Source organism: Fukomys damarensis, unplaced genomic scaffold, assembly GCF_012274545.1.
Source record: "Fukomys damarensis isolate Sample0158 unplaced genomic scaffold, DMR_v1.0_HiC HiC_scaffold_39, whole genome shotgun sequence".
In the NCBI taxonomy this organism is placed as follows: Eukaryota; Metazoa; Chordata; class Mammalia; order Rodentia; family Bathyergidae; genus Fukomys; species Fukomys damarensis.
This window is the reverse complement of record NW_022900951.1, coordinates 36279852-36292024: the sequence shown is the minus strand read 5'-3', so window position 1 is coordinate 36292024 and position 12173 is coordinate 36279852. Positions and strand designations below refer to the sequence as shown.

General features: G+C 35.7%; 1 protein-coding gene across 3 annotated transcripts in view; it reads left to right on the top strand.

Annotated features, from left to right (window-relative positions):
* The window catches only part of Cask (calcium/calmodulin dependent serine protein kinase), a 290329-nt gene that overhangs the window by 225130 nt on the left and 53026 nt on the right, over positions 1–12173 (top strand). For all 3 annotated transcript variants that reach the window (XM_010610602.2, XM_010610601.2, XM_010610600.2), the window contains exons 12-13: positions 1604–1681; positions 5205–5285. In XM_010610602.2, coding sequence (XP_010608904.1) covers positions 1604–1681; positions 5205–5285 — 159 coding nt within the window. The remainder of the gene's footprint in view (positions 1–1603; positions 1682–5204; positions 5286–12173) is intronic.

The window sequence follows — 12173 nt, the reverse complement described above, 5'->3', positions numbered from 1 at the left end:
TTTTGCAGTGCTGGGGATGGAACCCAGGGCCTTGGGCATGCCAGGCTAAGTGCCCCAGGCCCCTTCTTAAAAAATTGTCAGGGTATTTTAAATGTGTTCTTTTTTAAACTTATGTTTCCTTCGTTTTTATTTTGTTTTGATTTGTTTTATTTTTTGAGATAAGATCCCACTATGTAATTCAGTCTGGCCTTGAACTCACTATATATCCCAGACTGGCCTCAAATTCAGTGATCCTCCTGCTCTAGCCTCTCAAGTGTTGGGATTACAGGAGTACACTACTACACCTGGCTCTTCTTAGTTTTTTGTTGAGTTGCTTTGGTTTGGTTTGGTTTTGGTTTTTAGGGATATTTTGTCATTTGATTTGGGTATTTGTTTTTGGTTTTTTTCCTATTTTTATTATATATCAACAGCATTTTGTAGGCTTAAACTAGCCTAGTTTCCCAGATGAGAAACTAATCACTTTCATTTCTCTTCCTCCTCCTCCGCCTCCTCCTCCTCCTTCTTTTTTGGCACCGGGGATGGAACTCAGGACTTTGTGCTTGCCAGACAGGCATGGCACTACTGAGCTAAATCCCCACCCTTAAAGATTCTTTCTTAATTGATGGCATCATTTAAAATTTATCCCGGTCTACCTTCACATTGCTCTTGTTAGATATTTTATGTATGGAGTGGACCAAATATTTACAAGTCATAAAGATTTATCTTACATCAGTATAAACAAATCTAACTATAATCTGAGGAATGTTTACAGTTAGTATTTGACCTCTCAAATAGCATTAGTGTATAGAGAGAGAAAAGAACAAAATCAACCAAAAAAAAAAAAAAAACCTCCACCTATTTTGGAGAAGTTAGGAAATTGAAGCTTTCATCCTAGCCAGGGTTAATTTTAACTTTTTACTTTTCAAAGCATACTGTTGCCTATGAAACATTTTATTTGAGATACAAACTAATATTTTAATTGTATTTCTATACTACAGAGATTTGTCTTGAATAAGTTAAACTTTGGGTCCTTTTAGGTTTTTAGGATTCTTTAAATATATTTAATTTCTTTTCAGGGTCTTCTTGCCTTCTTGAAGTTGCAAAATCAAAAGGAAAAAAATTTATGTACTTGACTTCCTAGTGAAGGAGCCCAGCACTGATTCTGTTAATGAACAGTACTAGTAAAACAAGCATAAACCTTTTGTGAGAACATTCCTTTCTAGAAGAAGTTGGGTTTGCCCTTTCCCAAGATTTAGGTTTCTGTGAAAATTCTTTTAGACATGTCTTGGCCAGAAAGCATTCTTTCATTTTATTCTGTATTCATATTATTGAATGTTGCCTCTGTCAGAGAGAGAACACATTGGGATTGCTGAAATATTGACGAATTTAAAATGCCAAGGGAATTGCAACACTGACAGAATTTTGGTCCATTTATTGAAAGATGTTCACGTTCTGACAAGTTTCACTGAATGATTAAGAGATTATTAACAAAAGGATTCCACCAAAATCATCAGCCTGCCTTTGGAAGAGAGAAAATATTCTTCACTGAAAATAATACATGTGAAGCTGTGAATTACAGCCAGGAATTATGACTATTGATTGGATTTTCTTCTTTGCTTTTTAGCTGTATGACAAAATTAACACAAAGTCTTCACCACAAATCAGGAATCCTCCGAGTGATGCCGTTCAGAGAGCCAAAGAGGTAAGCGATACATTTTTCTTAGAGTTTGGTAATATCATATTTATTATCTTTATTGAAGATATTTTTGCTGCATGTTAAGAGGCAGTTTCCCAGAAGTCACAGTTTGACTTATTATACTCAGATTTTGTGCTTTGGATTTTACCACTGTATATACATACAAGAAAGAAAAAAATCTCAGCTAAATATGCCTAGATTTCTGGTTGTGCCTCTGCTATGTAAACATTAACATACCAATTTAATTTCTTTCTTTTTAAGGTAATTTATTTTGCTGCATTTGGTAGAAATAGATATGCTATGAAAATTTGAATTGTTTTTTTCAAAGTGGTATTGTTCAAAAGTTAGTTGGATTTCTTGTGTTTTCCTTTTTTTGCGGGGGGGTACTAGGGATCAAACTTAGAACCTTGCGCTTGCAAGGCAGGTGGCAGCACCACTGAGCTAAATCCCCAACCCATGTTGTTATTTTAAGTTGGATTTCTATAGCAATTAAGTGTAATGAGTTCAACGAAGTCGTTTTTATATATTGGCAATACAAATGGCTATATCTGTCACAAACTTTTTCTGAAAACATATTATAGAAACATGACATCACAGAATATTTAGAAAATAAAAATTATCCATAATCCTATCACCCCCAATACAGTAGCTTTCATTTTTACATATCTTTTTCTGGTCACTAGTCATTTGCATATAAATTTTACATAGTAGCAACTAAAATGTATCTTTTTATAACCTCATGTTATATAATAAGCATTTTCTATGTTTCTACTTGGTCCGCATAAATATAATTTCTAAAAAACTGTATGATTTTTCTTTGCAATTATAACATTAGAATGAATTAGCAATTCTGCCATTAAGACCCTACTTTTTGTCACTTTTTGATGTCTTTATGCAAATAAGAATTTCCCTTTTGCAAACTTATCTCCTATAAAGTGAGATTATTAAGTGACAGAGTATGAAAGACATAATCTCTTCTCTATCAGATTTTAAGCCCAAGACTTGTACTAAAAAATACTATATAATTCACTGAGGAACTAGACTGATGCTACGGTGGCTGCCAGGCTATGCACTTGATCAGGATTAGCTACAGGACGATCTGTTTTACACGCCCACCAAACACTCATTGAAAGGAATTTGGTGTCATGGGCAGAAATCACAAATCACTACCTGATTGTCATGATAGAAGAAGCATGGAAGAAGCAGAAACACTCTGGGAACAAATCTTTGGCTTCACTGGACAGTGAGAACCTGCTGAAGGTCTCCACCTAGCCGTGCTTAGGTCACCACATCTCTGTAACAGTAGCAACAGCCACAGAGTCTGTGTTTTCATCCTTTCATTTCCCCAGTGCAGAAATAGATGCCTGAAATACACCAGGGAGAGTTAGTTCATCATCATTAAACAGTATGAATTCACAGCATAGCCAGCACTCATCAACAGCCATTTGGACAAGAAAGAAACTCTGTAGAATGTGTGTGTGTGTGTGTGTGTGTGTGTGTGTGTGTGTGTGCGTGTGTGCCATGCACATGAGTCTGTTCTTCCCCGAGGCCATGGTTGAATAGAACATTAGAAGTATGAAGCTGAAATCTAAGGCTCAGGCTAGGTGACCCCACGACATTCCTTCCTCAGGTTATTGCAGGTTGAGGTAAGAGAGTCCTACTGGGTGGAGACCTTCATGTTCTTGACGTGCAACAGTGCGGAAACATTTTTTTTTCTCATTGAGTTTATTAGTACATTTTAGGTATACAGTGCAGTTACATTCATTATTGGGATCTTGTACCTTTACATGACAGGTCTTGGTTCTCTTTTTTCCCCTTGTCCCTGCCCTCCCTTCACCCCCTCCTCCCCTCCCCATCTACAAACACTTTATTTCCATCTTTTCATTATGTCACATTTTTTTCTTTTCCCTTATTACCCTTCCCCTACCCTTCCCACTTTCCCTACACCTTTAGCCCCTTTCTTCCTATTTCACATTGTCAATTATCTCATTAGGATCTTATATACTATTATAGTTTATTCACACCAGAGAAACTATTCGGTATTTACACATGTGTGACTTATTTATTTCCCTTAGGAGTATATCCTCAATATGTATCCATTTTCCTCTGAATGAATCTAATTTCTCATTCTTTATGGCTGAGTAGTATTCCATTTTATAGGAAAACCACATCTTTATCCAGTTTCCAACTGATGAGCAAATGGGCTGCGGAAACAGTCTTTGACTGGCACCATAGTTGGATGTCAGTTGAGTACAATGTATAAATCCTCGATGTTACTGCAGCCATTTATGGTTAGAACTGTAGGAGGTGTTTGCTTAGAAATGAAGAACAGAGGCTGTGCCTTGGGTTCGTGTCCCCAAATCCAGTTAAATAAGTAAATTCCATCCTGGGGGGAAGGGAGAACCTTTGAAGAAAATTTTTAATTAAAAACACCATTTTTACCAGTGAGAAAATATTAACAATTAACTAGTGAATAAAATTTGAATGGAAGGAGAAAAGAGTGTTTTTTACCTTATTCTTGGGCTCCTTAGTGTTTAATTCTAGGAGGCTTTGGTGGAAGTGTGGTTTTCTGTATGCAGGGAGATGAACATGAAGATAACATTAATCCTACCATGCTGCAAGAAAAATTAGTTAAATGTATTTTTTAATCTTACTGATTTTATTGGTACTTTTTAAGTATACAGTACAGTTACATTCATCATTGGGATTTTGTACCCGTACATGACAGATCTTGGTTCTCATTTTTCCCCATACCCCTGTAAATGTATTCTTAATTAACTGACTATTTTAATAAGTATTCCTCTTTAAATTATTTTTTAATTTTTTCTTCTTATTGAGTTTATTGGTACATTTTAGGTATACAGTACAGTTACATTCATTACTGGGATCCTGTACCTTTACATGACAGGTCTTGTCTCATTTTTTTTCCATTTTTCCATTTTCTCATATTTTTTTCTTTTCCCTTATTCCCTTTCCCCTACCCTTCCCACTTTTCCTACATCTTTAGCCCTTTTCTTCCTATTTCACGTTGTTAATTATCCCATTAGGATCTTGTGTACTATTATAGTTTTTCACACCAGAGAAACTATTCGGTATTCTTTGAATTATTTTTATTTGAGCCTGTGTCATCTTTCTAAAAGGAATGGCAATTATGTTAATATAAAAGAAAGCTATTATTGACTTTTAGTGCAAACTAATTTTGGTGGTGAATTTGAAAGGTATTTTCCCATTAACTAAGTTACTTAAACTTGTAATAAATGTGTGTTACAGGCTTGTCATTTTGTTTTGTAATTTTCAGTTACCTTTGAGTTACAGTTGGGTAATGTGGGCAAACTATTACAACAATTTGTTTCATTTTTCTTACCATCAATATTCTCTTATGTGTTAATAAACCTTGAAAAATGAGGAATCCGTTAAATAATTGTTTTGATTGCCATAAAACTTCAATCATAATTTTCAATCTAAAAGAATTCCATTCTGTATAAATTTTGCATTATGTTTGCACTATTATATTTTACTTGTTTTTTAGGTATTGGAAGAAATTTCATGTTACCCTGAGAATAATGATGCAAAGGAACTAAAACGTATTTTAACACAACCTCATTTCATGGTAAGTAACAAATTTCCATAGAGCTAAAACCTCACTTTCAAAAGAAGTTTTTAATAACCCTCATATAATATCACCAGTTCATCAAATGCATTTTGGCCATGTACAGCTATATGTCACTTCATGCTGGGGATACATTCTGAGTAATGTGTCATTAGCCAATGCCATCACTTTGAGAAAACCATAGACTATCCTTACCAAACAAAGACTACTGCACACCTACACAATCTGGTATATACTATATGGTATACTTCTAGGCTCCTAGCAAAACAACCCAAGATTAAATCAAGCACAAGTGAAAATTATGCAGTTAAGAGGCACCGTTAACATGGTGTGTATAAAGATGCTGCCAGGTGACATGGTATACATATTTTTACCATATTTTAGAAGAAGATAAAATACACTCTAAAATAATGATGCAAAGTGTCGTATAATGAATTGAATGCATAAACAACATGCTGTAGTTATGTGTTACCAAGTGTTACACACTATGCATAACTATATTACTATGCTTTTATCTGACTGCCAGCACAGTAGGTTTATTAACCCCTGCATCGGCACAAACATGTAAGTACTGCATGCATCATGAAGTCATAAGGGCATAGGAATGTTCAACCCCATTATAACCTGATGGAATCACCGTTGTCAGTGAGGTTCATTGTTGACCAAGATGTCATGCTGGGGTGCCTGACTGTAATATCCAGCTGTTAAGATTATAATACTAGGTAATACCAGATACATTAAGGTTCTTTTTGTTCACTTTGTGTCACAATTGTAAAGACGTTGCTTATGAAGTGGCTCCTTGGGGACTGTGTAGTCTTCGGGCAAGGGATTTTCTTTCTTGTAGGACAGTCATCTTTAAGTCTTTAAGCTACTTATGTTACCAGAACCACAAAAGAGCTAAAATTGGAGACAATTTAAGGTGATAAACACTTCTCTGAATCTAGGTGATAATTTAAAAGACATCTCTCTTTTGACAATGTGAAATTCTTTCACTTTCTTCATTCATTCCTACTTATGGAAAATGGGAATGACACCCATATTTAGCCGGTTTTTGTACAGCTAAATAGTTACACCCCAAAATAGATAAGATACTTTTCTGTGGGAAAAGGTCCATGGTTATCTACTTAATTGCAATTCAAAAGCACAATTACAGATGGAAATACATGTTGAATATAACATGTTCAAAACATTAGCCATATCTGTATATGTGGAGAACACAGTGTTGAAAATCCAGGTACTACGTTTGGAAGAAAATCTGACTTAAAAGCCATCTTTCTAGTACTACAATTACAGTTGACATTTTTAAAATAATAGTAACCATGTAGTACAGCATGCGTATCATTTCAGTTACCTCTGAGTTTTGACATGCATGGAAAACACAGTGTTTTTAAAACTGTAACCCAGTCGCTGAAATATCTTTTTTCCTCAAAGTAACAGTTACCATATTCATCCTCCCTCTTTCCTACCCAAGCATAATGTAGAATTCAAGTATAACCCTTGAGAGTATTTGACTGTATTCATATGATAGCAAGACTACCCAGTGAATTAGAAATTCAGTTCCATGTCTGTAAATGAGAACATTTTTAAAACTTAGTTATATAAATAAAACTCAGTTCAAATCCCATCTCTGCTGTCAAAATATCTCCTAACTCCTCTAAAATCCACATCGAACCTTCTCTTCTCCCTTCCCCTTGTTTTCATTGACCCATGTAACATTCTAGTGCATGCTGGCCTGCCGAAGTATGTCCCTTTCCTGGAGAATGGCACCTGGGCAGAGCTGTTGTGTCCATCTGTCTCCACTTAGCATTGTTTTCATTGAATGTATGGTTTCATTTAATCATTGTTATTCTCTGTTTCACAGAGCGGGAAAATAAAGAAAGTGTATGCCTTTTTAGTGTCTTCAAATCTGAGCAATCACAAATATTAAGAGTTAATTATTCTTAGTATTATCTTGTTCACTGTTTCACATGTGTGGGTCACGTTTTCCCCGATTATAATTCATTCTTCTTATCTAATGTGCTTAGTAGTACCTGATATATGTGTGATACTTAGTAAATGTTAACTAATAAGCATTATTAGTTACCCTATAGGGTCTGTCATCTATTGGAGTATAGAACTTACACATTGTAAGTTCTCAGTAAAACACGCAGTAGAAAAGGGGCTTGCTCGCTTGCAATCAGCCTCTCCACTGATTCTTTGGTACATTGTATTTTCCATAGAAGGAACCTTGCACACATTTTTGATAGATCTGTAATTCTATAAAATGCTTAGTAACCCCAGCTCACTTCAGAGAACAATATAGCACCATTTCAGTCCAGTAAATCTTTCTGATTTGAAGTAAGCTTAAAAAAGACATTAACACTCCCCAGGAAAGAAACCTTTTTGTAAGGTTAAGGGGGGTTTTCCCCAAAATCATTTAAGCTCGCACAGCTCTATGTCTCAGCTTACCTACCCTCTAAGCCATTGTTTATTTTGCATTTCTGAAGTCAGAGAGAAATTAATTATTAGTAAACATTTTCAGAAATGATAAATGTAATTCCTCCAATTTTTAAATACCTATCCAGGTGCTTAAAGAACAGTTTCATTCATTTATGAAATATGTAAATGCCTACTGTGTGCCAGGTACATTATGCCAAGCACTTTCATTTTAGTGGAGGTGAGTTGGGGGAGTAGGTGAGGTAAAGACAGTGAACTAACAAGATAATTTCATAAGTAAGAACTATAAAGAAAAAAGATAATGGGGCAAAGATGATAATAAAATGGGAGATCACCAGGGGAAAGCCCCTTGGAAGAGTTAATACATGAGCTGAGACTTGTTATATGAAAGAATCAGCCTTCCTAATGTCTAGGGAAATGCAAAGACCCAGAGGCAGGAAGAATCTTTGTAGGGTTCAAGGAGCAGAAGTAAGGCCATTTTGTGGCTGGAATAACACTAAACAGGGGAGAACTTGGTACAGAAGAACTGAGAGTTTTCCCAAGGCCAGACCAAGAAGGGTCCTGTAGGTCATGGTAGAGTCTAGATTTTTCTCTTGATTGCAGTAGGATGATAACCAATGATGGCAAACATTTTAGAGCTTTCAGTGATAACAAACAGCCCACTATGGCACACGTGCCATAGGTTCACCACCACTATACTAGGTAATTGCAAACAGGAGAATATCCGACCTGTGCTCTCATGATTGCTGGGGCTGACATGTAGAGTATGAACTATAGGGCGACACAAGATAAAAGAGGGGGACCAATTAGAAGTCTGTTGTGAGAAATCATACGGGTTTGGAGGCAGATAGATATAGTAAATGGGCAGATTGGGGCTTGGTGTCAGAGATGGGTCGGCTATAACAGTACTTGCTCATGACTGGGACGTGAGGTAATTTGATTAACCACATAAGAGAATACTGCCTTATCAAGGAAAAGAAAGTTGCTTGCAGTCACCTACATGGTGAGTGGCCTCACTGAGATTCAAACCAGGTCTTGCTTCTTCCAAAGCCCATGCCCTTAAAGTAGACTTTTGTAATGCTGATGAGTTTTCCTATAAAGGTGAGCGCATTGGCCATTCCCAAGTAAGAATATAGGTGGATACTGTCCCATATGGAGCCATAATTCTGAGATACAGACATACATGCATACATAGACAGGCCAACACACATTCACACACGTTTAAATGCTAAACCTAACTTAGACATTTTTTACTGAAGGTTTTAAAACCTTATATTTCAAAAAAAATATGATAGACCACGGGAAATATTTGAACGTTTACAATATTTATTACATGAAATTTTGAGTTATTCTTGGTATTTTTATAACTTCACACTTAGTTTCTTGATTACTTAGATTTTTCTTTGCTTTCTGATCATTGTAACGTGAGGGTTTAATATTGAAGCACTTGACACTTAAGATATATAAATATATATATTTGTAAATGTTTACAAAAACTTTAGGAATAATAAATCAGGGCAGATTGAAAACTATTTTTAATCTGTACCTTTAGAGGTCATTATTAAAAATTAGCTCACGAGGGCCTGCGATTTAGCTCAGTGGTGCTAGCTATCACCTGCCTCGCAAGCATAAGGTCCCGAATTCAATCCCCAGTACCAAAAAAAAGAATAGCCCACTAATTCCTTTTTCAGTTATCCCATTTGAAGGAATGATTTTTTAAAAACACAGTTCTTTGTTTATTGCAGCTATGAAATATGAAACATTTAAAGCTGCAGAAATTCCTTATATATTACCTAAACAAAGTCAGTGCCCTAATTTTTTAAGAAATAACCTCTAAAATGCAAGATATTTTTTGTAAATATGCCTCCTTGTTTCCAGAAACAAGATGGTCGAAACACTTTGGGATGTCATGAGTTTCATTATGAAGTAGAAGATGTTATGGTTTGTAATTAAAACATCAGAAGAACCACTTCTCAAACCTAAAATTTATCTCCTTGTCCATGTTAAGGTAGCCAGACTTCTGGTCACTCTACTCTAAAGTTGTTAGTTGTCTTGCACATGGCCTTACTATGGTACAAAAATTGTTTTCTTAGATAATTAATAATGTGAAATAGGAAATCAAGGACTAAAGGTGTAGGGAAAGTGGGAAGGGTGGGGGAAAGGTAATAAGGGAGAGGAAAAAAATATGAGAAATTGAAAAAATGGAAATAAAGTGTTTGTAAATGGGGAGGGGAGGAGGGGGTGAAGGGAGGGCAGGGACAAGGGGAAAAATGAGAATTAAGACCTATTATGTAAATGTACAGGATCCCAATAATGACTGTAACTGTATTGTATACCTAGATTGTACCAAAAAACTCAATATAAAGAAAAAAAAATTTTCTTTCCTTTTACATTATTTTTCTGTTAGCCGGGCATGGTAGTGCATACCTGTAATCCCAGCACTGGGGAGGCTGAGGCAGGAGGATTGCTGTGAGTTCGAGACCAGCCTGGGCTACATAGTGAGTTCCATATCAGTCTCAACTACCTAGTAAGACCCTGTCTCAAAAAAAAAAAAAGAACCACATTATTTTTCTGTTGTAATTAAACTAACAGCTATTACATTTGAAGAAAAATATTCATATTTTGATTTTCCTATTTTTTTATTTTACATTTTCTTTTTGAATTTTTTCTAAAACAATCTGTAAATCGCCCCCTTTTTTGCTGTTTGCATATGAATTAGAACTTGAGATTCAGTTTTATTTTGTGGCAGCAATCTTTTACTATGGCAAATTTTACTCAATATCAACTATGACCTTACTTGGTGACATAATTTAAATGTTTTACTTTTAAAATTCAATGGGGATATTATTTTATGATTGTGAGCTTATTCTTCCATATACATAATACATTAAAAGTAAGTATTGGCTTGTATAATTTTTTCATTAAGTTTATTCTTACATTTTAGGTATACAGTATGTTGACATTCGTTATTGGGAATTTGGAACTTTACATGATATATCTTGGTTCTTTTTTTGTTATAGGGAGTCGAACTTGGGACTTTGCACTTGCTAGGCAGGCAGCAGAACCAACTGAGCTAAATTCCCAGCCCTTCGTTCTTAGTTTTTTTCCCCATTCCCCTGCCCTCCCTTCAACCCCTCCACCCCTCCCTATTTACAAAGGCTTTGTTTCCATTTTTTCATTTTCTCATATTTATTCCTTTCCCTTCTTTTCTTTCCCCAACTCCTCCCACTTCCCCTTCCCCTTCTCCTTCAGACCTTTTTCCTCTATTTCACATTATCTATTATACATTTTGATCCTCATTTACACTTTCAGGTTTTCACACCAGAGAAATATTCGGTATTTACACATGTGTGTCCTATTTATTTGACTTAAGAGTATGGGCTCAACGTGCATCCATTTAGCTATAAATGTCTGGTTTCTCGTTCTTTATGGCTGAGTAGTACTCCATTTAATTTTTAAAAACCATTTTCTTTATCCAGTCACGAGTTGAAGGGCATTCGGGCTGTTTCCAAGATTTAGCTATTACACACTGTGCTGCTATAAACATGGGTGAGAACATATCACTGTGGTATGATTCTTCTCATTCTTTTGGGAAGAAACCCAGCAGGGGAATAGCTGGGTCAAATGGGACCCCTAATCCTAGTTTTCTGAGGTGTCTCCATACTGATTTCCACAGTGGTTGCACCAGTCTGCACTCCCAACAACAGTGGAGAAGGGTTCCTTTCTCCCCACAACCCCACCAGCATTTGTTATTGGTTGATTTCTTGATAGCAGCCATTCTTTCTGGAGTAAGATGAATTCTCAAATGTTGTTTTCATTTGCATCTCTCAAATGATTGGTGATGTTGAAAATTTATTTGCTGCTTTTACTTTGTTGTCTGAGAAATGTGTGTTCATTTCAGATGCCCATTTTTGAATTTGGTCTGATTTTTTTTTTAGTTCTTAATATATTCTAGATAGTAGTCCTTTGATAAAAAATTTTTCCCACATTGTAGGTTGTCTCTTATCTCTGTTGGTCATATCTCTTGCAGGGCAGAAGCTTTCTAAGAAGATGAGATCCCAGTTGTTGATACTTTGTGCTAGTTCCCATGCTACTGAAGTTTTGTTCATAAAGTCTTTTCTATGTCAATGTCTTCATGGCTTGTATAATTTTTAAGATGAATATAAATCATCTGCAAAAAAAAGTAACATAAATGTTTTCTCTAACCAACATGACTTCCAATACTGACATTACCCTGATGAAAGCTTTGCTGCCTGCTTACCTGTCTGTACATGTACTAGCCAGACAAAGCATTCTTTCAACTCATGAGTTAGGAAAGACATATCTATACTTAATATGATGAATCTGGCTTTAGCAGATTGAGTTTTCTAGTTGGCTTATTACTGATTTTTGCCCTCTGCCCTGAATCTTAATTTCTCTCTCTCTCTCTCTCCCTCTCCCTCTCTCCCTCCC